The sequence below is a fragment of the Equus quagga genome, chromosome 5, assembly GCF_021613505.1.
Source record: "Equus quagga isolate Etosha38 chromosome 5, UCLA_HA_Equagga_1.0, whole genome shotgun sequence".
Classification (NCBI taxonomy): domain Eukaryota; kingdom Metazoa; phylum Chordata; class Mammalia; order Perissodactyla; family Equidae; genus Equus; species Equus quagga.
The window spans coordinates 112198264-112226205 of record NC_060271.1 but is presented as its reverse complement, the minus strand read 5'-3'; the positions used below and the strand labels follow the sequence as shown (position 1 = coordinate 112226205).

The 27942-nt window shown below is 39.6% G+C and overlaps 1 protein-coding gene across 1 annotated transcript in view; it reads left to right on the top strand.

Annotated features, from left to right (window-relative positions):
* Positions 1-27942, top strand: part of TTC27 (tetratricopeptide repeat domain 27) — a 176409-nt gene that overhangs the window by 108065 nt on the left and 40402 nt on the right. The window contains exon 13 of the mRNA XM_046663090.1: positions 12807-13034. Coding sequence (XP_046519046.1) covers positions 12807-13034 — 228 coding nt within the window. The remainder of the gene's footprint in view (positions 1-12806; positions 13035-27942) is intronic.

Genomic DNA, 27942 nt, shown 5'->3' with positions numbered 1-27942 from the left:
GTTGTCCTCCAGGATAGCAATCAAGAGAGACAACAAACGGGAGTAGAAAAGTAAAAGTTGATTAGCTTGTGCACAGGAGAGGCACAGGGAGGCCAGTGAGGAAAGGAAAGGGGCAGGTGACCAGCTCATTAGGGAGCGGGATTGTGGGGCTTTTATTAGGCAGAGGCTGGGGAGGAGAGCCTTGTCACGGCATAAAGAGGTGGGGTTGTGGTTGCACCTGCGCTGTCACGTAGCATGCTACTGCATGTAATGCATGTATCACTAGCATGCTAGCTCTCCACCCCTGCGTGTTATTTTTGCTATCGTATTGGGGCTGGGGTCATCTTCAACCAACTCCTGGGTGCTAGGTGCATGTGTAAGCCTAACAAAGTCCCGAAGCTGTGGAATGTGGATCTTGGTGGCCTCTATCTGATTCTCCTAGCTTGTCAATTGGTTAGGGACCTTATCTTGTTAGGCCAGGAGCCTTCTGGACAACCCTATCTCATTAGGCTGGTTCCTATCTCAAGTCTCCCTGTCTTTGAGAACCAGCCTCCGCAAGAGTGAAAGAGTGAAAATCAGAATCCATTTTGTTGTCTGCTTCAGGGGAGAAGAATGAATTCGACCATGCCTAAAGTTGTTTGAGTTACGTGTCGGCCCCCTCGCCCCAAACACATGTTTTAAAACCTAAAGCTATTGTCAGGAGGCCAAATCTGACTAATAGTGTGACCTTAAATCCTTAGCCTGCCATTTTTTCATCCCCTTGGAGCAAACTTCTAGCTGTTAAGCTTAATTCTGTCGTTTTTATAGTTCTCAATGACACTCGTTACAGTTGGTAGCATCTCTGGGTCTAGAGCTTGCTTTTTCCCCTTCGTTCTTTGCCAGGAGAGCTTCCTATGGGTGTTGGTCTGCCAGTTCCCTGTTCCCGTATACTGACCAGATGCGATGTCAGATGAAGGCCACTCTTATCACACATTAGAATTTTTGATTCCTTCCACTAATTCACAAAATCAAGGCACAAATCACAGCCAAGAAGGGCAGTTTGTTTTGATAATTCCTCTGGCTCAAGTATGAATAATTTTCCTGAACTATATTATCTCCCTTTTCACCGGAGACTAAACCTAACTTTTGCGCAAACTTTTATTCAAAACCCAGGGCCTTGTCCCTAACAAGGTGCTTCCTGGAATCCTAGTGGTGCTTAGGGTGGGGTCTTACCTCGCTCAGACCTCAAATTTCCTATATAACAACTTGCAGAAAAATGTACAGTCATAAATGTAAATGAGTCCGAGTGTGGCATATTTTTCAGTATATTAACCCCTTTGCTTGCATATGTCTGAAGTTCTTAGTTACCTCTTAACACTGGATCATTTGCTCAAAAGGTACATCACAACAAGGGTAGGGAACTCCTCAGAGACTCAGAATCTCCTTTCAGGCCATCAGTTTTGCTCCTCAGTGTTTTTAGTCTTAACAAGAGTAATTTCCTAGGTGTTTTTACTTGAGTTAGACTGGCCTGTGAAATTCAGATTCTGCCATATGACCTTTTGTTTACTAGGATAAATTCTTGTTAAAACTGTACTAATTTAGTTATACTCAATACTGCTGCCAGCCAAAGCATATCCCTTAAAGAAGTTCTTCCTTTATTCCCAATGGGAAGAATCTTTTATGTCTCTATTTAGAATCTGAAGACCCTTAGAAAACATTAGCAGCCCTTTGTGACTTTACTATTAGTTTTAGTTGAATTCTTCCAACATTTATAGAAACCTACTGTTTGCTGGGCAGTGGTGCTCCAAAGATGAGTAAGAAACAGAATTTACCTCCAAGGAGCTTATGGTCTGATAGTACAGATACACATGAGCAGAATATTTTAGTATAAGATGACGGATGCTAAGATGGAAGTATATCCAGATTCCAAATTCTATTTGGCCATCATATTTACACCTAAATATTTCTCCCTCTGATGTTCTTGTCTAAAGTAATAGTCCGCTCAGTTTGTGTCTAGTACAGACTCTCCCTCTGCGATCCCTAGACCTACTCCTGTGAGTCGACACACTTTCATAAAAAACTGACATTTGGTTGAAATCAGCCTTATGTGGAAAAATTTAGCTTTAACCTTGTAATATCAGTAGTTTTTTCACTTTGACCTCCAGTCTTGTTGGCTCAGTTACACAATCACCTACTTAGTTGATGAGAGTAATTCTTCTGTCTTTGGAGAAACTGTACACAGTTGACCAGTGTGATTATTTATAGAATATTTTAATGTTCCTAGAAGCCGTTTCAAGTTGCCTTCCTTCTTCCTAGTAGTGAAACCTTAAGCATCTTACTTTCTACTCTGGTTTTCCAGTAGAGGGAGTTGAGAAAGAACACAAACATTAGTTCGGGGCTTACTGTGTGCCTGACAAAGTGCTAGGTACATTTCACGTCTAATTCTTGTAGGTAAGGTGCAAATGAAGAACAGATTCTCAAAATATTAGTTAACTTGCTCATGGTCAGACATTTAGTACTAGTAGAACTGGCATTTGAACTGCCTATCTGACTAAAGGCACCTATGTCCTCGCAGACCTTCTTATACTTGGAAGTCTATAGAACAGATTATGCAGCATAATTTTCTAGGGATGTGTTAGGATTCTTTTGGTTGTAAGAGAATATACTGACTTATGCAAAAAAGGGAATTTACTGGTTCACGCAACTGAAAATTCTAGTAGACCTGTAATGACAGTTGTATCCAGGGGCTGAGATGGTATCATCATGACTTTGTAGCTCTCTCTATAAGGCAGACAAGATGGCCACAGAAGGCCCTAGTTTAGTAATCCCAGTGCAAAGATATAGTCAATTCCATGGGTCTAACAGAAAGGTTCTTCAGAAGACTGAAGGGCTTGAGTCACGTGCCCTTGCCTCTGGTAGGCCCTACCTGTACCACACGGAATGGGTTCCCCTCAGGGAAGAGGAGTTCTGTTATCAGATCAGGGAAGGGATGTTGAGCAGGAGAAGAACAACTGATGTCCACTATAGGGTGGAAGTTTAAGACTCTCAATCTGAAGTTGCAGGAGGTATTTTGTTTGATTTACACAGTGTTGTGAAAAAAATTAGAGAAAATATTTTCAGGCGATTTCCTCTAGAAATCTAGGTTTCTTGGCTTCTCTTAAAGAATCAAACGATGTGGAAACACTGGGCCAAATTCTCACATTATTGTACTAACTGGCTGGAGTTGAGCAGTGGTTCCTTCCTTTGTATGCTCACTCACCAGCCTACCTCATTCGTACTTAATAATTGGCAAGAATCTCTGGGCGTTTGAGTGTGTGACCCTTGCTCCAAGTCATGCAGGTTTCCCTGGTAAAGTAAGTACAGTGTTATTCCAGCCATAATTGTAGGTTCTGCTTAAGTGTTGGCTGACTTAATTTTATACTGAGATTCACTATGCATAGTCGTTGCCACAAAATTGTATTAAGAATAATCATTAGTTGTGTGCAATGACAAAATAAAACAGATTGTTAAACAGCCTAGATGTGTAAGATGTGTATATATGTGTGGGCAGGAGAATGGTCTTTGGGGTTTGCAGCCGACAAGAGTCTTGCCAGTAGGTCAGGTATATTGCAGCCAGTTGCCCGTTTAAGTATGCCTTTTCGTGTTTGGGAATGTACTTTTATCCTATTTAATAGGCATTAGATGACAAATTTCCTGTATCCTATAAGAATGTACACCTGTATTTTCCTGTAGGGAAGTAGCAACTCAAAGCCACAAATACCAAAGCTTTACATTCTGTGAAGATTTCTGGCCACCCACGTTTCGATATTGCAAAAGTGATATTACAAGCGCTTCTGCTTTGTTTATGTTCACTGGGCACATCTTTTGTAGCTCTTTATTTGGTAATAAATTATGTGAATTGAGTGCGTAAGTGGGGGAGGGAGGAGAAAATAGAACATTTTGGAGAGAGTGCAGAAGACTGAGGACTGCAGTGTGACTAACTGAAGAAAGGATATATATTGCCTCCAAGTATTGCCCTTGGGAAAGATAATTCTGTTGGCAGGACTTAAGATCTCAAGGAGAAAGAATTGACTTATCTAGCAGAAAAATGTGGGATAGGAGTTTGAGGAAAGAAGAATCCAGTTCAGACCAAGCAGGGTCGCTGCTCTAGTGTTTCTCACCTTTTGGAAACGGCCCCATTTTGGCCCTCCAGACCCATCTTCCAGTGGATAATATACCCAGAGTTGGTATGTTTGGTAACAGAAGTGGCGTACCACCCACTCTCTATGTTCCTCAATCTTACAAGAGTTCGGGTAGGTACCACTTGCTGGAGGAAGGATTTGAAATCCTCAGTACCTTAGTATTTCCAGATGTGGAGGTTTTCCTGATTACTATTTAATCTTTCGCTTTTATATTTTGTCTTCTTTGCAAACACTAGGACAGTGTTATATGTCTTTGGACTCTGGTGAATCTTCATGGCCTATAATAGTTACAAGTAGAGTAAATATTTGTAGAATGGTGTTTTTTGATCATGCAGGTGCTTTAAGGGTGTGATTTGATATTCTGAATCTTGGATCATATTTTTAGTGTAAGATACCTATGGAGTATTGTATTCGCTTATAATCTGTTTTATTTCTGTAAAGTTGGTAGTAATTTTTCCTCTTTGATTTCTGATTGTAGTAATTTGAATCTAAAGAACCAACTTTTGGTTTCTTTATTTTCTCTTTTGTTTTTCTAGTCTCTATTTTATTTGTTTATACCTTAATCTTTATTATTTCCATCCTTCTGCTTTGGATTTGGTTTACTCTTCTTTTTCTAGTTTCTTATAGTGGAAGATTAGATGATTGATTTGAGATCTTTTTTCTTTTTCATTATAGGCATTTATATCTTTACATTTCCCTCTCAGCACTGCTTTCACTGCATCCCATAGTTTTGGTATATTATGTTTTTGTTTTCATTTATCTCAAAGTGTTTTTAATTTCCCTATGATTTCCTTTTTGACCTATTGGTTATATAGGAGTGTGTTGTTTAATTTCCACATGTTTCTGACTTTCCCAAATTTCTTTCTGTTATTGATTTCTAATTTCATCCCTTTGTGATTAGAGAACATATTTGGTATGACATCGATCCTTTCAAATTTATTGAGACTTGTTTAATAGCCTAACATATAGTCTATCCTGGAGAATGTTCTGCATGCACCTGAGAATGTGTGTTCCGCTGTTGGGTGCTTGGAGTGTTCTTCAGATGTCTGTTGGGTTTAGTTGGTTTGTAACATTGTTCAAGTCTTCTATTTCTGTCATCTGTATGGTTCTTCTATCCGTTATTGAAAGTTGGGTATTGAAGTCTCCAAATATTATTGTTAAATTGTGTATTTTTCCCTTCAGTTTTTGCTTCATGTGATTTGGGGGTCTCTTGTTAGGTGAATACTTACTTATAATTATTATATCTTCTTGATGGAGTGAACATTCATCATTAAAATATGCCCTTTTTTCTTCTATGAATAGTTTTTGTCTTAAGGTGTTATTTTGTCTGATATTAGCGTAGCCACTCCAGCTCTCTTTTGGTTACTATTTACATGATGGATCTTCTTCCATTTTTCTGGGTTTTTTTTGCTTTCAACCTGTGTGTCTGAATCTAAAGTGTGTCGCTTTTAGACAACATTTAGTTGGATCATTGTTTTATTCTTTCTGCCAATCTCTGCCTTTGATTGGAGTGTTTAATCTCTTTGCATTTAATTTAATTACTGATAATGTAGGATGTCTGTTGGTCATGTTATTTGTTTTCTGTATGTCTCACTTTTTTTTCATTTCCCCATTACTGCCTTCTTTTTGGCTAAATGGGTATTTTCTAGCACACCATTTAATTCCTCTGTCATTTCTTTACTATATATATTTTTAGTTACTTTCTTAGTCATCCTACTAGGGATTATTTAAAATAGTAGAGGTTAAGTGTCTATTGAGTCCATCATCTAGGCATCCTCAGGGACGGTTTCTGTTCATTGTTTTTTTCCCCATATAACAGCTGTACTTTCTTGTTTCTTTGCATATTTTTGCTGAAAATTGGACATTTAAAAATAATATAATGTTGCAACTCTGGAAATCAGGTTGTTGTTGCTGTTTGTTTTGTTTTTGTTTGTTTAGTGATATTTCTTGGCTAATTCTGTAAAATCTATGTTCTTTGTCCTATGTAGCCACTGAAGTCTCAGGCTGATTAGCTTAATGGTCAGCTAATGATTGGACAGAAAATTCCTTAAATGCCTAAATCAACAAGTCTCCCTGTCTTTGCTGATGGCCTCTGTGTGTGCGTGTGTGTTGGGGCATGCTTTCAGCACTCAGTCAGGCACTTGACAACTCCGCCTTAGCTTTCACCAACTGCTTGTGCAAAAGCCTGAAGGTCACCCTGAGGTGAGAGCTTAGGGCCTTCTCAGGTCTTTCCTGAACATGTGCACAGTCTTCTAGATTCCCATGAATATGTTGGAGCTTTTCAAAGCCCTTATGTATATCTCATTCCCTTTTTTCCTTTTAAGTTTTTTGGTTAGCCTATTGTTTGACCCAGCTGTTATTTACCACCTCAGGCAGCTGCAAAATTAATTAATTGTCTCTAATTGTTTTTGACAAAGGCTTTTCACTGAGCAAGCTCAGAATTAGGTTAAATAAAGATAACCTTGCAAGTGAACTCTTCCAGGGAATCACCAGACTGGTCATATAATGACAGTGTTCTGGGAACGAGACTTTAGAGGCACTGCAAACCCATTCTATTCCCTCTGGTGGCTGCCAGGACACTAATTTTCACCATGAATTGCCTGCTGCTAGTTTTCAAGGCTATTGCAGAGCTGGTGAAAATGGAAGAGGAATGGTGCAAGTTAAAATGACATGACATTTGCTGTTCTTAGCAAAATTTTACCATTTTTCTTGAATAAACACTCCCTGGATAATTTCAAATCTTAGTTAATTTCCAGAGTTCTGAAAAAGTTGATTCTAATACTTTTTGCCAGTTTTCTGCTTGCTTTAATGGAGTGGGGAATTATCAGAGGTCCTTTGCACCACCATTTTTGCTGACATCCACCTGTGGAACATAGGAAAAGTATTGAACCTGAAATCAAGGTCCTGTTTTTCAGCTTAGTATCTTTTGGTTTGGAGCTGACCAGTTGACCAAGGAATCTAAATTTTTATTTCTTTATCTTAAAAATGGGTATATTACTATCTACCTCTCAGAATTATTGTAGGGATTAAGTGAGATAATGCATTTAACAATGTGCTAGATAAAAATGAATCTGTAAATTACTATCAAATGGAAGGACACATAAGGAGATTAAAAGGTAGAAGTGAAAAAAGATTATCATTCAGGTTTTATTTATGGAGGCAGAGCCACTTGGAGTATTTCTGGGACTAAGGGGTCTTACTAAAGGAATTAGGTCTTACACAGATGTGAGAGGAGCTGGGGAACTGAAGGTGTGGAAGAGGGAGCAAGATCAGGAAAAAAATCATTTACCAGCACGCTTGTAACATTGGCACAAGTGGATAAGTCTGAACTTAACAGGAGAATCTGAGAAGCCAACTACTTCCAGCCATTGAAATGGGAGCGTGAGGGAGGAGCTCATGGAGAGGTTTGTGGAAAGCTGTTGTATCTATGTAGCTAGATATGTAGCCCTACTGGGACCTGTGGGTCCGCAGTGAAATGTCTGATGGTGGGCCTGGGGTTGCTCTTGGTCAGCAGCGACAGCAATTGGAAAGGCACGTGGGACACAGAGAGCAAGGACGATGCAGGATATCTCAGCATCTTGTTTGATACCATATTTAACCATGACAACCTTCCAAGAGTAAAGGCTGTCGCTTTACTTCTGCCTTTCAAATCCCCAACGAGTTTCACTTTTGGCCAATTCTAACATGAAATCCGAAGGGAAGGGGATTTTAGGAAACAGCTTCCAGCTCACGCAAATTGACATAGTGTAATCCAGTGCGTATGACTGTGCAGTGGTTTAGCCCTTTAACTTGGGAGTTTACTTATTTGGAAAGTGCCAAACTACTAACAGAGTAGTACAGAGTATTTTATAGATTGTGTTACACAGTTAGAGAAGAGTTTCTGATTTGGAGAAATTTGTAGTTTCCTCAAAAGATGTTTAGATATTGGAGCATACTTAGAGCATATAAGAACAAAAATATCTGGAAACATATAAACATTTATTTTACATATCTTGCTTTATTTAATGGATGAATTCCTCAGAGTTAATGTATCAAATGTTTGTAAATTAAACATTTTCCTAATAACAAGTTAAAGTATCAAGAGTATTATCATTTCCAATTGGTTTTTGGTTGACATTGGCACACAATTTTTTATCTTAGTTTCTTGAGTTTTATTAGCATGATGTCATCAGGGTCATAGACTGGTGAGGTCTAATGTGATGGTGAGACAATGAAGGTCCTTGCAGACTAAATTATACTCTAAAGTTCATGTAATTCTGAGGCAAGATAGGAAAATGTACTTCTCTCTGTGCTAGTGAAAGCCCACTGCATCTGATGTTGCCTGGTTGTTGGGTAAAGGAAAACATATTTGCTTTATCAGTACCTGCTTTCCATGTGTCAGGGGCTGATGATTTGCTCCAGTAAAGAGATCGTGTCTGGAACAGTAGCTATAAGTAGAGCTACCACTATATTAAATTTATAATAATCTGTGACATTTTCCAGGAGCCATTTGTGTTCTGCTCGGTTTAAATGAGTATGTTAAATCATCTGTACACCCATACACAGGCACACACACTTTGCGGTATCTTTCAAGTTTTTGATAGTAGCACACATTTCTGTGCTTTACATAGATATGCAGTGTTACTTTGGATTTTCTCTCTTAATGGGGAGAGGAAGCTGCGGGGCCTTTCACTTGGCCCATTATTCTGTAGTGGCACTGACTGAGGGCTCTGCTAGTTGCAGATATCAACTCGGTGTTCAAAACCTAGGAAGTAACCACTGGGTGGATTCAGAGGCTTACTAGGCCTACCATGGGATAAACTAACTCCCATAAACGCACTAACTCATCGTGATGATGTTCTGGGTCCCAAAGGATTAGCATTAACTAAGAGCTAATCAACCCTGAAAAGATGAAGTATTTCCTTTTCCCCAGGATACAATTACCTGGTAAATGGTTACACTTCTTTGGGGAAGACCAGGGAAGAATTATGGTATATACTTATGTTATTGCAGGGTCCTTCCTCACCTGTATTGGCCTCTCCTTTATTTGTTCTTTTTATTTAAGAGTCTCTGAGTCTGTGAAGTGACTCAGAGATAGAAATTGGGTGAGAGACAATGTTTTAGCATGGTGATTCAGGTCAGACATCTGGTCTCCAAACCTAGATATTTTTTTTTTTAGTGTTATATAGATCAGGTTTGAACCTAGTTGGCTGTTCATCTGATTTGGTCCTGAGGCTTCATGATCAGTCAGCCACCATCTAGGATCCATGCTAGTCACACCATTCTAATTATCACTCTGGCTGTACCTATTGCAAGTAACTGTGCTCATCTTGCTTCCAGGGGTTAAGTGCTATCACAGTCTCTGTTACCTGGGTTCTAATCATCCTCATTGAAATCTGGAAGCTCATTTCAATAAAAGGACCTGCAGGCTTTTCCCCCAGCTTGCACAGGACATCTACTCTAGCACTTTTCAAGGATGCTGGTACTCCCACATACAGTGCATTTCTCAAAGCCAAGGTGAAAGGAATATCCCCTGAGCCCTCATGGGGGACATAGTTAGAGGTGGGTGAACAGGTTGCAAATGATAAATTAACAACAGCATTTTCTTTCTAAGTTGTTAGATTCTTTCCTTCGTATCACAACAAGAAATTTCTGGCATTTTGACTTTAGTTTTGGCCATATTTGAGTCTAGGTTTTAGTCAAGCAATTGAGCAAATAATTTAGACCAATCCCCAGCTGCTTGAGTTAGCACCGGGAATCAAAAATTTCTGATGAGTAGCCAAATTCAGCTGATTTAAAATTCTGATCCTCCTTGTCTATGGTCTAGCACACTTAGAATCTCTTTTTCCACGTGGTCCCAAGGTTTTCCTTCTAGAAATTAACAACATCTTGCAGTTCTTTTTGTGTGTAAGTCTATTTCTATGTCTGGAGGCGATGAGGAATGGAGGGTCAGGTATGAGGAGAAGTGGCATTGTCTTATGGTAACTGCCTGAGGTGCAGTCCTTATACTGTCTTTGAGCCAGGTAGCACTAGCCTCTCTGATAGGGGAGGGTTGCCTCTGCTGGAATAGGAAATTTGATAGGGTTTGGGGGTTTCTATTATCTGAATCATCTCAAATGTCCCCATTTAAATTCTTGGGTCTTGCTCGCTCTTAATCAATGCCCCCTTTTGCTTCTGGCCTTGATAAAGACACTCGTCGTACTAGAGTAACACTCTTATTTTAAACCATCATAGCAGTTATTATTGCTATGTAACAAACACATCAAAACTTAGTGGCTTGAATCAACAACAACTGTTTGTTTATCTCTCATTGTTTCTGTAGAACAGAAATTTAGGAAGGGCTTGACTGGGCCACTTGTGCATAAGAAAGGTACAGTGATGCAATGTTAACTCTAAATGAACTTTGATATATTGAAGATGCACATGATTAGCCCAAGGGCAATCACTGAAAAATAATAAAATGATGTATAGCTAAAAGGCAGTAGAGGAAGTTAAATAAATGACTAAAACATACCCATCAGATGCCTTGACTTTCACATAGAACTAGTGAAATCAAATTCATCCTATATTGTAATTCAGCAATCCTACAGGAGCAGTGTCTGCATTTGATTTTTGGCAGCTAAAAGGGAAAAGAAAATCTTTTAGGCAATCACAGAAATTCCATAGTTCTCCAACCTTGAGGATTTAAAACTCTGTGTCATTTTGTTTGTTTGAGGTGTCCAGTGAACTTAGAAGCAGCCAACCTACCTTACAGTCTTGTATTCTCTCATAATGTCTTATCACTCAATCCATAAAAGCCTTGCATTAGATAGGTGCTTTATTCTAAGTTACCACAGGTGATAATGTAAGTAATTGTTTCGTCACTGGATATTGTGGACCATCACTGTTCTACACTCTCATGGTCACTGCATCCTCATTGTCTTCAAATCCAACCAGATCAGATAACCAATCACAAATTTTCATTTTCTACAGGGCTGTGTTGCCTACAATCACTTCTGTACCCAGTTACTGTAATGATCATTGTTTAATTGCAGACCTACAGAATCCACTCTAACTAGTTAAAACAGAAAGGAACAATGTATTAAGTGAATTAGCCTTCAGAATTTCTGGGAGGGTGTGGGTATCAAGTTTCCAAGAGAAATACCTTCAACTACACTGTAAGATCATTTCGGCAAAAATCATGCTGTGGCTACAGTCTTTTACACATAATTTGGGTGAATACATATACTGGTATATGTAAATATACATATACTGAATACATATATAGATGATCTTACAGAATTATGGTTGGATACATTAATAACTATTGTATTATCTGTGAATAGAGAAATTCACAGATTCTATTTTAAAACTTCATGCTTATTTTGGCTATTTGGGACTTAGAACTGTTTTCCCTTAGAAACTATTTTATAAATTCTGGTTCCATTTTCAAACTAGACCTAAGAAGCCTACATAACCCATACTGTATCAGAAATGCAAAAGAGCCATCATCCAAAGATACTTTTAGAAGCACAGCCATCTTTTTAACAATTTCACAAAAATTAGACTGCTTAAGAATTATAGGTACATCCACCCTAAAGAAAATCAAATATGCAGACCTTAAGATTGCCAGCTACGTAAGTTAGGGAGTCTAAAGTATCGTTTCAGCCACTGAAGGATGGCTTCTTGGATCTCTGTGTCCATTGTGGCCATGCCTATCTTGGCATCTTTGGTGACCCCACTGCTGTTTATGTGAAGGTGTTCGTGGGTGTGAGGATGGAAAGTAGAGCTACTGCCACGCTTCCTGCTCCCTGCTGAAAGTGATCAGAAACGGGGAGTAAGGGCCACGGGTTGGGGAGTGGAGTAGTAGTTGTAGCAAGTACAGAATTAGCTTGGGTGACCCGAATTGTGGACATATGAGAGTAACCAAGCCTGTGTAGTGTATTGAGGATGGGCTTTAATTTCTAAAGTGAACAGACTGTCTAGAATCAGATAGGTCTTGTGTTGGCAAGTTTTATCGGTGAGGTAAAAGAGTGCTTTGAACACTCGGTGAAGGTCAATCCCATGCAGGTCAGACGAGTCATAAAACCCCACCTGCTCTTAGCACTTGCCTTTTCTTTGGATTTGATTCTTATTGAATAAGTACCCATTTTCTGTCCTAAAGACAGTGAGCTTGTCTTTGAGAGCTAAGTAGTTTGGTTAAGAGGTAGGTTTTTAGCAATATCTATGCTATTGTATGTACCCTCCTCCTTCTTTTGTAAGTGTTTCAGCAGTCCTAGGCTCCCTGTGCATACCATTTTAAAAAAGGAAAACGTACTTTTCATTGCCATTGGTAGAGGTGAATTAAAGGCGGTGCTCTAACAAACGGTCACAGTGGTGACAACTGGAGTGTGGGGCAGGGAGACGGGGGGCTGGGCAAGTCCACGCGATATCATGCTGTAAGCCTCTCCTCCATGCCTTTCCTGGGGATTCTAGAATGCCAGTAAAGCAGTACTCCCCTCTTACTTGTTGTTCCTCTCTTTTACTTGTGCCGTGTTTATTTTCTAAGCCCCTCTTATTCAGCCTAGGTCCTAGATGCGTGAAATAAGCAGGTTGTTTCAAACTTTGAAAATAAAGTTTGGGATGATGTGGGATAAAAGCTGTATATGTGGTAAAAAATAGCTGTTACAGTCACTATAAGCCATTTGTTGCTTCTATTGTTATTTCTAGGCAGAAGAAATCCTTAGGCAAGAGCTGGAGAAAAAAGAAACACCAAGTTTATACTGCTTGCTTGGAGATGTCCTTCGCGACCACTCCTACTACGACAAGGCCTGGGAGCTGTCCCGGCACCGCAGTGCCCGTGCGCAGCGCTCCAAAGGCCTCCTTCATCTGCGGAGCAGGGAGTTTAAGGAATGTGTGGAGTGCTTTGAACGCTCGGTGAAGATCAATCCCATGCAGGTCAGACGATTCATAAAACCCCACCTGCTCTCAGCACTTAGGTTTTCCTTTGGATTTGATTCTTACTGAATGAGTGCCCATTTTCTGTCCTAAGGATGATAAGCTTGTCTTTGAGAGTGAAGAACTTAGTCTCTAATGTCCTTCTTGCTTGTCACTGAAAGTGGACTGGTAGGTTTTCTCTTACTCCTTTCTCTTATGTTTCTCTTATTCATTTTTCTGTTTCATTTTGTTGCTTCTTTCTGTTAACTGCCCTTAATGCAAATACAACTGTTAAAATTAGGTTCTATTTTGAGCAGGTATGTTAGGAAGGAAATGAATGAGAGTCAAAATTATAGACAGTATAGGACTCTGCAAGTAATTGCTTAAGTCAATAATGAAAGAAAAACTTTTACATAAATGCGATAACATATAGAATGGATTGTTGATCATTTTAAGAAAAAAAATGTATTTGCGTACACAAATATTTTTAAATGTTTAAAAGATTTTTAAAGTTTTTAAAAAATAATACCAAAAGAGCCTGGATCTTTGAGTGACAAGAAAATCCACAGGAGAGGACCTAATTTTGAGGGGCAAGAGATCAACCTTATTTTGTACTTAATGATATTTGGTTAGTAAAATGATTTTATTCTCCAAAATGGTCATTATTTTTTAACCAAACTTTCTTGACTACTGCTTTCCCATTTCACCAAAGGCCCACATAACTGTCAACCATGGCTCCTGACAAACATGCACACTGACTTGGTCTAATTCCAGTTAAAATACTAATTTATAATCAGCTCTTAATGTTTACTGAGCATCTGCTATGAACCAGGTACCTCACTGGGTATTTTGCTAGTATTTGAACCCAGGTGGTCTGACTCTGGAGCCCACACTTTTTTTTGTTTTGTTTTGGTTTTTTTGATGAGGAAGATTGGCCTTGAGCTAACATGTGTTGCCATTCTTCCACTTTTTTACTTGAGGAAGATTGTCACTGAGCTAACATCTGTGCCAGTCTTCCGCTATTTTGTATGTGGGACACTGCACAGTGTGACTTGATGAACAGTGTGTGCCCAGGATCTGAACCCATGAAACGTGGGCCACTGAAGTGGAGCATGTGAACTTAAGCATCTGCCACTGGGCTGGCCCCTACCTGCACTTGTTTTTTATTGTGGTAAAAAACACATAACATAAAATTTACCATCTTAACCATTTCCAAGTGTACAGTTCAGTAGTGTTAAGTACATTTACATTGTTGTATAACCATCATCACCATCTATCTCTACAACTTTTTTCATCCTGCAAAACCGAAACTCTGTCCCCAATAACCAATAGCTCCTTATCCTTCTCTCCCTTTAGTCCCTGGCAACCATTCTACTTTCTGTCTCTATGAATTTGGCTACTTTAAGTACCTTATATGAGTGGATTCATACAGTATTTGTCCTTTTGTGACTGGCATATTTCATAAGCATAATGTCTTCAGGGTTCATTTGTGTTGTGACGTGTGTCAGAATTTCCTTCCTTTTTAAGGCTAAGTAATATTCCGTTGTATGTATACACCACATTTTGTTTATCCATTCATCTGTTCATGGACACTGGGTTGCTTCTACCTCTTGGCTATTGCGTATACTGCCACTGTGTGCGAGGGAGTGCAGAAATGGTCATTTTTGAACTGAGTAGACTCGGGGCATATCTTTTACATTGAAAAAAATCAGAAGTACAATTTTTTATGACAGGTTGAGCTAATTGTTTACTTTCTTCACTCTGTAGTGAATACAAGGAGAACCTTCCAAATCAGCTGGCTGGTGAGAAGCTTGGGGAAGAGAGTAGGACAGGCGTGAGTACAGAATAGGAGCAGAAATGAGCGAGGTTGAGAAACCCTGCACTAAGTTGATCATCACTAGACTTTCTTTTTTTTGATAGAAAATAGAACTCTGTATTGTGTTATTAAAATTTTACTTTTACTTTTATGGAAAACTGTGTCATATCCTTGGTTATGTTAGTAGCCTCTGCCTAAAGTTCACCTAACCATAGCTGCCGTAGGGACTAGGGAAGGTACCTCCCTCCCTGAGCCTCCATAGTCCGTTGAATCAGTGCCTGGTACCTCGCAGACGGGAATTGTTCTCTCCAGCACCCAGGCTCTTCTCATCACACCGGCACTAACATTTTCCTCCTGCCTCACAGGCTGCTCCTTCTCAGTCGTCTTTGCCGGCTCCTAGGGCTTAGTCCTCAGGCCTTCTCTCGGTCTACGCTCACTCCCTTGATTTCATCTAGTCCCATAGCTTTAAATACCATCTGCACACCGACAACTCCCAAAAGCTTATTTCCAGTCTTGTCTTCTCCCCTGATCTCTAAACTCCTGTATCTAACTACTTCCTCAGTCTCCCGTTCGTCACTCTAACTTAACATCTCCAATATCTGAAATACTGTTTTCCCCCTCCTAAAAACTTTTGCCTCCCAAGGTTATCCCCATCCCTGTAAATGGCAGCCCCATCCGGTCTTGAAGTCATCCTTGATTCCCCTTTCCCTCATGCCCCACATCTAACCCATCAGCAAATCCTAGCAGACCTACTTTCAAAATACATCCAGAATCAGACAACTTCTTACCGCTTGCCACCAATTTGATTCAGATCCCCATTATCTCTCACTTAATTAATATATTACCTCCTTTGTGGTCCTCCTGCCTGTTTCCTTGTCCTCATCTGCCTATTCTCAATGAACGTCCAAATTGATCCTTTCAAACGCAGATCGGATGTGTCATTCCTCTGCTCCATGCTTAGTGATGATAGCCAGAGTCCCTTAATGGCTCTCAGGTCGTTCCCCAGCCCAGCTCGTGTTACTTCCTTACCACCCGTCCCGTTCTCCTTCTTGTTCACCCCATATTAGCCTCTTTGTTCTTCCCTGACTATTCCAAGCATATTCCTGCTTCAGGGTTTTGGTACTTGCTGTTCCTCTGCCTGGAATGTTCTTTTTCTAGATATCTGCATACCTTGCTCCATTACCTCATTCAAGTCTTTGCTCAAATGTCACTTTCCCAGAGAGGCCTTCCATGATCATTCTGTTTAAAATCACGCCTCCACCTTCCACCCCTACCTTACACTCCTTGTTTTCCTTCTGTGCTTTATTTTTTTCCATAGAACTTAGCACCTTCTAATATTATATATAGCTTACTTTTTAAAAAAATTCTGTTTCTCCTCCACTAGAATGTTAGTCCCATGAAGGCAGAAATTTTTAACTCTATGGTTCATTTATATTTTCCTAGTGTCTGTAACAGTGCCTAGCACATATAGGGTATTCAGTAAATATTTGTTGAATGAGTGGATAATATCTTTAGCCAGTTATTCAATCCAATATATATTCATTGTCTGCTGTGCACATAGCACCGAGCCGGAGGATGAAGCAGTAGCAGCAGGTCACTGGATCGTCTGCTTTGTCCCCGCTGGCACAGTCTAGTGAAACGAACATAGACAAAGCTAGCCAACAATGCGAAGCCTCAGAGAAACGCCAAGTGAGTTATATGTAAAGCATTAGTTATATAGAAGCCAGAGAGAACATTTCTACCTTCGGTAGACAACAAAGAGAGGATTTGAATTTGGCTTTGATGGACAAATAGTAGTGGAAGAGGCCAAGGGAAGGGCAGCCCTGGAAACAGAAAGAGGAGTGTGTGTGTGGCGGGGGAACAGAAGGGTTAGTGAACAGGCTAGTGTTTTAGAGTGAAGGGGAATAGGGCAGTTCCAGTGAGAAAGCTAGACTGGAGCCAGATTATGAAAGATCTTAAATGTGAGGCTAAACCCTTTGGCTTTCTGTTTGGCAGATAAGGAGCCATGGAAGGGTTGATTTGTGTTTGGCTTTGTTTTGAATAAAGGAATGTGGTGTGCCTGAAGGTAATTTAGGAATATTATTTTGGCAGCACTTTGGCTGTGGGAGATAGTAGATGTAGGCAAGGTTAGGAGAGACTAGCAATAGTCCAGTGTGGCAGTTGTTAGTGTGGGAGGGGCAATAGGAAAGAAGAGATGGATGTGAGGGAATTTGCAAGGGAGGCCTTGGCAGGGCTTGATGGTCTCGCTATATGATTTTGAATTAATTACTTAGCAAGACAAAGAAATGACAGTTGCTCAAAGCAGTGTCACAGTACATACAGATGTTATGTGAGGTTATTTTGCAGTTTGTCATATGGACCCAATTCAGGCAGGCTGTAAGCCATACCAAAATATGCAGGCATTTGATGCTACAGTTGCACAGAACTACTACAAGATGTAAACTTGAAGACCATAGACTTCTTATAGCTTGTGATCCAAGTGTGAGCTCTCTCTGAAGAAGGAGAGCTCTCCACGCTGTTGTCTCCTTTAAGTCCTGGAAGAAAAGGAAAACAGAAAAATGGCATTGAAAAAATTCTATCCTCTTTTTTCAGACATATCCAGACAACTAGGTTTAATAACAAAATTTAGGCAAAGTAAAACTGATATTCAAATGGCTTTTGTGCATTGTAATGACTTTCTGAAATCAAATTGGTATAAAAATAGGAGTGTTTGGCTTTATATCAGAGCCAGTGTGCAAAACTTAACACATTGTCTGTGGTGCATTTGTTAGAGACCCGGAATACGTGTATCTGTTGATATTTGTGCTTTTGAGATTGCTAGCTGTCATTCACTTATACCTACCTGTTTCATTTTCCCAAGCAACTTCTGAAACTACAAAAATTCAGCCTTAGACTTCTGGGGTTTGTGGGCTATTGGAAGCTGAAGAAAGTGGGAGGAAGGTGGTAACCAAACCTCCCAAGCAGGATTTCACAAGACTCAGGACGAGAATTAAGACATAAATCCTTATGTCTACTCTTAGCTAGTTATTATTCCCATTGCCCCCTACTTCTATGCAAAAGGAAAAACAAAGAAATTGCTGAGATATCAAACCAGTATGTGTAGCACTGAAAAAGGAAAATATCCTTTCCTATCATTTTTTTCCACCCCCTCTCAACACACATACTTTATTCATTTTCTTTTGTTAGTTGCCCCTCCTCCCCTTAAAAAATTTATTTTCTTAACTCTCCTCCTTGATTAACTTTGATAAGGTTATATCATATTAGTGGCAGTATATATATATCCAAAGACATGTCTAGGCAGAAGGGCTGTAGGAGTTGAGAGGACATGGGCAGCCACTGTGGACTAACAGGGCCAAGAAAGGCTTTGTGCTGGAGATGAGACAGGAGTTAGCTCAGGTGTGCACTGAATGATCAAAAGTTGACTAGATGTTCAGGAGGGGACTGGGTTCCCAGATAGGAGACGAGCAGGAGGAAAGGTATGGATTCTAGAGTTCACTAAACATAAGTGGCTGTCCCAATTTATGTCTGGTATCCTGGTAACCCATCCAGTTTAGCATTTGTCCCAGATTTTTCATTTTTACATGAAGCTTTATTAATAGTTCCTTTAAAAGAAGTTGGAATGGGTTTTCGTAGACATACATCCACTTTGTACTTCCATCTTCTGCCATAGTCTCATCTAATGTTTAACGTATGTGCAGTAGACACAGCTCCCACTTTACAATGTGCTAAAACGTGAAAGATGATCAGTAATAGCCTGTCTCATTTTTCCCAACTCTTTTCGGATGCAACTTACTAACATAGCCCTTTGGAGGACAGCATGCAGGATGCTTGCTGATGAAACCACCTGAGCTTGCTCTGAGTGGCTGAGGACAGCCAGCTCCTTCAGGTCTTGGGTGGTGGTGGGAGAAAAGCTTGAGCCAATGTCTCTGTAAGTCCCTTGGTATATCAGACATTTGTGCCAAGCTGCGGCCTGCGTGACACATGACGTTGCCTGGCTGCCAGTGGGCAGAATGAGCCTGGATGCAGGGAGTTGCAGGCTGGATGAATGGGGAAGAGGTAGAGCAGTCCTGCCAGAGTAAAGCACGTGGAGAACGGTCGGAATTCTCTTGCTGCAGTGGTTTTGTCACTTACTGTATGGTCTAACTGTATCACTATTTTTGTATTATGTTGCTTGGTAACTTTTTTTTTTAATAAAGATTTTATTGTTTTCCTTTTTCTCCCCAAAACCCCCTGGTACATAGTTGTATATTCTTAGTTGTGGGTCCTTCTACTTGTGGCATGTGGGATGCCGCCTCAGCGTGGCTCGATGAGCGGTGCCATGTCCACGCCCAGGATTCGAACTGACGAAACACTGGGCCGCCTGCAGGGGAGCTCGTGAACTTAACCACTCGGCCATGGGGCCGGCCCTGGTAACTTTTTATATAGTTTATAATGAACCCTTTTGGCAGGAATCATCTCCAAAAAGCAAACAAACCAAAAAAGTGTATTTTTGGAGAACAATGAAGAACTCAATTTTCATTTGTCAAGAGAGTTAATGAAGGCATAACTTGTACAAAATGTAGTTCACATTTACACTCCCCCTCAGGGGCCTTAGTGATATCACTGACCACATGAAAACCAGGAGAAAATCTGAGGAAACATTACCATTGACATCAGAAGCTCATAGGTTTTTAAAATATTTGTATAGAAAGCTCATCCAAAGATGAGGATTTCATATGAAGCTGTAGAAGGTGCATTGTCATGTCATTCTGTGGAGTTTGACTTTTTATCTAGAGCGAAGAAAATGAGCAAAATTAGTTTAGAAGGTTAGTTGATGGCAAATGTTCTTGTGAGATCATAGCTGTTAATGTGATGGCTCTTTAGCAGGGGTAGTTCACTAACAGTTGAATTTGCCTGTTTTATATCAGTGGCAGTCAGAGACTTCAAACAGAAAACTTGTTAATTTGGTTCTCATAATGGTTTAATTTTTCCCCCAGTTAGTGGATTCAAAACAAAATTTTTGGAAATTCATTCTATCAAAGGTGAAACATCTAACATTATTCTGAATGCTATTGTAAATTCAGTTAAAAAGTTGAACATCAAAGATAAAAGTATTTTTTTTAGGGGTAATAATAAGGATACGAATTTTGGTGGAAGATGGCAACATGGTAAAAATAATGCTGTTTCTGAATTAAGAAAACCTCTGGAGCAGAAACGTGCTTGGAGTTGGTTGTAGTGGTAGACATAATACGGTCCAGACAAGCTTCCACCAATGGAAGTAAAAACTTGCTATTGTCATTTGCAAATATTTTTATACGTACCATTTGGGTAATTGAGTTACAAAATTATTGTGATATTGTCTGATATGATGATGTCTGATTGTGATGATGTCTGATGTTGAATTAAAGTTAAATTCTCCTAGTGTGGCAGTATATACTTTCTCTGTTTGCTGCCCATCATCTAGTGCACTTTAAAAATGTTTGAGTTTTTGAGGAATTTTTTTATGTCAATTAAGGTGTCCTACAGTGATATTAAAAATTGTTTTAAAGGAGTCCTTTGTGTTTTGACTGCATTGTGTTCACAATCATTTGGAAATCTTTTATGTATTCAATTAGTGGAATTCCAAAAAAACTTTAGCTTTTAGCGAATTGTAATTAACGAAAGCAACACTTTCAAACAGGAAGACATTGAAATTTGTCATAGAGGAACAATGAGAGTTCAAATGATGTACAAGATATAATTTTGAAATGTATAATTGCACTTTTGAATATCCCTACTGTATTAGATATCTCTACTGTATTATCTGGCTGGGGCTACCGTAACAACATACAATGGACTGAGTGGTTTAAACAATAGAAGTTTATTTTCTCATAGTTCTGGAAGCTAGAATTCCAAGATCAAGGCACCTTCAGGGTTGGTTTCTGGTGAGAACTCTCTTCCTGCGTTTTAGACGGCTGCCTTCTCACTGTGTCCTCACAGGGCCTTTCCTTTGCGTATGTAGAGAGAGAGATCTCTGGTGTCTTTTTCTTCTTCTTGTAAGGACACCAGTCCTTTTGGATTAGGGTGCCACTGTTATGACCTCATTTAACCTTATTTATTTCCTTAAAGGCCCTATCTCCAAATACATTCACACTGGGAGTTTCAGCATATGAATTTGGGGAGGATACAATTCAGTCCATAACATCTACGTAGGAGAAATCTTTTCTTTGTAACCTTTTATTAAGAAAATTTCAATGACATAAAATATACAACAGCAGAGAGACCAGAATAATGAGCCCCCTCCCATGTGCCCATCAACCCACTTCAGCAATTACTGCCTCATCGCTGATCATGTTCCATCTATTTCCCCACTCCACCCCATATTATTTTGAAACAAATCCAGTATGAGTCATTTGATTTTTAAATGTTTTAGTGTGTATCTCTAAAAAATAAGGATTTACAAAGTAACCATGATACCATTGTACTTAAAACATCAACGATAATTGACAAGAAACTTTTGATTGAGCTTCTGATTTTAATTGAATAAATTTATGTTGTATACTAGAATAGATTGTAATTGAGAAGGCCTGTAATTTAGCAGTGTCTAAATTTGGTTTAACTTATAAAGAATCATAAATAGAGACAACTTATTTGATTAATTTTCTTATTAAAAATATTTGTTGAAGAAAGGACTCTAAATGGAGGCCAAAAAACAATACCTAAGAAAAATATTTATAAGTTATAGTATTAACAAAACTAGAGTTAAGAATATCCCCACTTTAGCAGAAGTTGCTGAGGTTACCACTTATCTCAGTACATTTAAAAAAAACTTGTTTTCCAGCTTTGTTGAGATACAATTGACATAATATTGTGTAAGTTTAAGGTGTACAACATGGGGGCCGGCCTGGTGGCGCAGTGGTTAAGTTCGCTTGTTCTGCTGCTCGTAGGCCCGGGGTTCACTGTTTTGGATCCTGGGAGCAGACATGGCACCACTTGGCACGCCATGCTGTGGTAGGCGTCCCACATATAAAGTAGAGGAAGATGGGCATGGATGTTAGCTCAGGGCCAAGCTTCCTCAGCAAAAAAAGAGGAGGACTGGCAGTAGTTAGCTCAGGGCTAATCTACCTCAAAAAAAAAAAAAATAAATAAAAGTGGTGTACAACATGATGATTTTTTATATGTATATATTGTGAAATGATTACCATAGTAGTGTTAGCTCCTCTATCACCTCTCGTAATTATGTGTGTGTGTGTGTGTGTGTGTGTGTGTATGTGGTAATAACATTTAAGATCTACTCTCTTAGCAACTTTCAAGTAAATAATACAGTATTGTTAACTGTAATCACTATGCTGTATGTCAGATCCCAGAACTTATTTGTCTTATAACTGGAAGTTTTTACCCTTTGATCAACATCTCCCCTATCCCCCACCTGCCAAGCCCCTGGCAACCACCATTCTACTATTTCTATGAGTTTGGCTTTTTTAGATTCCACATATAAGTGAGAATATATAGTGTTTGTCTTTCTCTGACTTATTTCACTTGGCATAATGCACTGAAAGTCCATCTATGTCGTCACAAAGGGCAGGATTTCCTTCTTTTTATGGCTGAATAATATTCCATTACACATCACCCCACACACACACATTTTCTTTATCCATTCATCTGTTAGTGGACACTTAGGTTGTTTCCATGCCTTGGCTATTGTCAATAATGCTGAAGTGAACATGAGGGTGCAGATATCTCTTTGAGAGAGATTTCATTTCCTTCGGATATGTACCCAGAAGTGGGGTTGCTGGATCATATTGTAGTTCTATTTTTAATTTTTCCTTAGTACATTTAGAAAGAATATTTTCTCAACCAAAGTTACTATGGCCTACAGAGAAAAGTCAATCAAAAGTTTCAACAATTTTAAATGTGTTAATGATAAATTTGACAATTAACAATAAAGAGCGAATTTGAAGTAGACAACAGGCAATTTTATGAAAAAATAAAAGTACTAAGATCATATTGAAAAAAATTAATTCATCAGAAGACTATCGATGACATGGTATTAGAATTAGGTATGACAAAGGAACTGATTAAAGTATGTGAATAACTACTAAGAAAAATTAAAGTAATTTTAATTCTGTAATAGATTACAGTAATGTGCAATTGTCATAAATGTATTGCTTGATTAATATTCCTTTTGTTATTTTTAATTGTTTAGGTAATCAGCATTTAAAATTTTTTACTGTAATGTATTTTTATTTTTCAATAAATAATTTTTTTTTTTTTTAAAGATTTTATTTTTTCCTTTTTCTCCCCAAAGCCCCCCGGTACATAGTTGTGTATTCTTCGTTGTGGGTTCTTCTAGTTGTGGCATGTGGGACGCTGCCTCAGTGTGGTCTGACAAGCAGTGCCATGTCCACACCCAGAATTCGAACCAACAAAACACTGGGCCGCCTGCAGCGGAGCGCGCGAACTTAACCACTCGGCCACGGGGCCAGCCCCTTCAATAAATAATTTTACTTTTGAAAATGGTTTTCAAATAGAATGATCTTGAGATCCCCTGGTATAGTAAAACCAATTTATTGATTAACAATTCCTTGGTCAATAAATAAGATCTTTTTTAAGTCATGTAATTTTAATTATTTTTAATGCTTCACTTTCAAAAATGTTGCCATTTGAACAGTACATTATGTGGTTGCCTAACTAAGCTTTTCTCGAGATCCTATTGTGTACCAGATATGGATGTGGGAATGAATTACACTGTGTCAACCTGTGAGGAGAGAGCAAAGAGTTTCTACTGGGAAATGATATGGGTAGAACTAGTTTGTGAAGGACCTTAATGCCCTTCTTCTGGGTTATCTAGCCGTATAGATGTGGAAGTCTGTTGTGGTTTTGAATAAAAGAGTGATATGACAAAAGTGGTGCTACAGGACGTTTATATAAAGAATGAGCGACATGGCTGAGTGATCAATGGCTTTAGCAGTGAGGATGGAAAGATGGAACAGGTTGAAGCCTTTAGAAAGGAACGTTTTCTTGGACTTATTCATTGGACTTGGCAGGACTGAGGGAGAGCTTGGAATCCGAGAGGATGCCAGTTTCCCCATTGGCTGATTCAAAAGGAGAATGTCTTTACAGGGGAGGATGATGTGATTTTGGATGTTGAATATGAGATGTTGCTAGATCTAAGTCGAGATGGCTGAGAGTCTATTGGACATAAAAGCCTGAAGTCCAGTAGTGAGGCCAAACTGAACTTGGAGATTGGAGCTTTTCTGTGGCAGTGAGGTGAAGCCATCCCTGGTGGTCTAGTGGTTAAGACTCGGCACTCTCACTGCCGCGGCCCGGCTTCGTTTCCCGGTCAGAGACCCACAGCACTCGTCTGTCAGTTGTCATACTGTGGGCAGCAGCGTGTTATTGGGATGTTGAAAGCTATGCCACTGGTATTTCAAACACCAGCAGAGTCATCCCGTTTCAGTGATGCTTCCAGATTAGACAGACTAGGAAGAAGGACCTGGCCACCTGCTTACAAAAAAAATTGGCCATGAAAACCCTATGAGTGGCAGCAGAGCACTGTCTGATATCACACTGGAAGATGAAAGGATGACCCAGAAAGACTGGGCAAAGTTCACTGCTGCTGTACACAGGATTCCACTAGGAGTTGGAATTGACTCAGCAGCACTAACAAACAAAAAAGGTGAAGCCACGCAAGCGAATGGATTCTTCATGGAAAACTGTATTGGAAGAGAACGCCAGGTAAAATCTTGAACTTTGGGCATCTCCAGCAGCTGGAGGAAGGTAGAAGAAAGAGCGCCAGTGAAATATGATTCAAACAAAATACACCAGAGTGTTGGTCAGAGGGACAGAAGGAAACCTGAGAAAGGGATTCATGGAAACTAAAGGAAGAACAAGTGACAGTGAGTAGTATCACATGTAGTGATAAAGTCCAAAGAGGGCTGAGAAGAGGTCATTGGATTTGGAGCTTACTACTGACTAAAACAGCTTCAGGAGGTGACAGAATGAGTGGCAGATGAGGAAATGGATATAGCTTCTATAGATCTGGTTCATTTTAGGAGCGTGTGAAAGAGACGAGAGTCAAACTGTGGAGTATTGTAGTCAGAAGGACAGAAGAGTCAAGTAAAACTTCCCAAGATACTGGAGAGCTTTACATGGTTGAAGGCAGAAATGGGGGAGTCCTAGTGCATGAAGGAGAGATTGAGTGTTATAGAGAGAGGAGAAGATAACTAGGGAATATCATTCTGGGGAAGGCTGAAATGAGAAGAGATGAAGGTATTCTCTCTGGAAACAGGAGTAATATTTCTAATGAGTCTGGAAGGAAAATGAGAGCATTAGTTTAATAGCAGTTTCTATTTATTAAGCATCTTCTGTATTCTAAACTACAATATAAATGTGAACTATTTATAAACCATTTTGAGACATTGAGGAGGAAACAAAAGAATTGTGTTAAGATATGGCCTCCTGCTCTTCTGTAGTTTATGTGGGCTAAATGGAGGGACGAGGCAGAAATACCTTTGCATGTGACCAAGGGGTAGATTACATAGACAGTATGCTTTGGGTGCCTGATGATGGCGTTATGAATGCAGATGTGTTTGGTCAGAAAAGGTCTGATGGAAATGTTGTGAACTTAGAGGGATGGTTAAGATTTGGATAAAAGGCAAAAATTGGGAAAACATGTTTCAGGAAAGGAGACTAGCAGATGCAATAACCAACCATGGAGTGAGCAGAGCTTTCTTGGTAACTATAGATTTTGACCGTTTATTTCTTTATTCAGTTATAATAATAATAGCTAATGTTGAATATTTACTAGGTGCCAGATACTGTTCTAAACATTTTGCATGTATTTTTAATCCTCAACACAATCGCTGAACTATTTACTGTTTTTACCCTCATTTTTACAGATGAGGAAATAGAGGGTTAAGTAATTTGCACCAGATCCCACAGCTTATTAGAGCTGGAGCTGGGATCTGAACCTGGGCTTTCTGGTTCCAGAGTGCTTACTCTTAACCTCTTTGCTGTTTTGCCTCTAAAGGATATTGTCTTATGTTCGGAAGTAATGGTGGATTTGGTTGAGGTCAAGCTAGAAGTTACGGAAACCCTTGAATACAAGACTGTCAGGTTTGAACTTCTTCCTTCCTTTAATGAAGAACTGTCAGGGCTTTCATCGGGAGCAAAGTGAAGTTACAACTTTGATGTTTTGAGACGACCCAGGACATAACGGTGATGAGTCTCCGTGAGACCAGGGAATCTGAGAGAAACTGAGGCAGCCCTTCCTAGCCCGTTGTATACATAAGACCAGACTTCCTCCATGTAATAATACTCGGATAGAATTGTTAATTATCCCTGGAGCTTGGACTCTTCTTTGATTTGTAGGGGTGAAACTTTCTCTTTAGTTTTTGAAAGAAGAAAGTGTTTTTCTTTGGACTAGAGTAATTGAGTTTCTGTGATGAATTTGTATTAGCTGTGGGGGGAGACTCAAGGAGATTGGAGCTTACATTCCAGTGGACAAGACAGAATGAACATGTGCGAATAATATGTAGAGAAAAAAGAGATTCTTTCCTTTTTGCTCTTCCTTTCTCATATTGGTAAGCAATAAAAAATGAAACTCTTAAGGTCTAACTTACATAACTGCCAAGAAATACGAGCACTTTGGTACCATCTGGGCTGTAGCTGTGACTGAGGGGTAGCGGGGAGGGAAAAACTTCGCTGCCACAGACCTGAGTCTGAATCCTAGCAATCCCCGAGAACATGGCATAGGGAAATCACTTCAACTTTCTGAGCTTCAGTGTCCTCATTTGTCAAGTGGGGATTAGAATCCCTATCTCAATTTGCTGCTAGGAAAATTAGAGCCAATAAATGTAAAGTGTCTAGCGTATGTCCTGGTCCATGTGAGTTCTCGTCCTAGATGTTACGTGGTGACATTTTTCTATCCTGCCTATTGCAGTGTGGTAGTAATGTTGCCCCATTGTCTGTAGCCTAAAAGCAGAGAGATAAATCTAACAGGAGAGTCTCACATGCAGATGACACCTAAATACCTGTATTACCTCACGTTGAATTCTCTGTAAAGAGTGGGCAAATGTAAGAACCAGTGGTAACCAAATCTAGGACAGGAATAAGAGGAGGGCATTAGTTAATGGCCTATCTAGTAAAAGAAAAATGTATGTATAAAATTTAATGGATCCTGTAGTTTAAAGGAAGACACCAAAATAGAGGAAACTTTTCCTTTAGAGAGTGAGAGAGAGAGAGAGAGGGAATGAAGCTGGCAGGTTAGGGTTTGTGTTTCCTCAGGGAGGAGAACTTAGTATTTAGTAAATGAGAAATTTGGTCATGAAAGAGTTGGTGCACATTTTTAAAAATGAGCAGCAAGCATCACTTTAGGAAAAGCAATTACCAAACAACATTGATATCACTCTTGGATTTGGCTTGGGTCATTTCCTGTTTAATGAAACCACAGGCAGCAACTTATCTGCATTTGGGGTCGTGGGAATGGGTCAGGGATGTAGAGAGTGGGGAATGGAGAGTGACATCAGAAAAGTTCAGACACTCAATCCTGTCAGGAAAATTAGCAAAAAGTGTGAAGCTACTGATAATTCGTTCTGCAGAAACCTTGAGGAGGAAGGAAATTTGAATAGTAGGCTCATAATTTAAGAAAGAAAATCGTAATATATAAGCCAATGGCACCTCTTGCATATGTGCTTTAAATACCCGTGTAAAAAAAGAACTTTTCAATTGTAAAAGTGATGTATGCCCATCGGCTAGTGGTGCCTCGTCTTTGTTAGCCCTCAGAGTAGCAAATGGTTTAATGTCGGTTTTAATTATTGAGGTGTAGTAAGCATTGCAGCCACTGTCTTCATCACATGGTGCACACCAGGAACCAGGAACCATGCGTGGCTTCAGGCAAATCACTGCCTTTCTAGGCCTCGTTTTCCTCTCGGCCCCTTTTGAAGTGATTTCTAAGGCCTCTGATTGAATTGATTGCCTCCACGCTCCTCAAACCTGCTGATTCTAAATACTGTTTGTTATCATCAGTGTACTTGTTTTGCCACTAGATGGCACTAATGTACCTTGAACCCTGGAACCTCTGGGTTTCCAGAATCTGGGGTTTGAAGGAGCCTTGGAATTTTTCCTTAATCCAACCCCCCCATTTAACAGTTG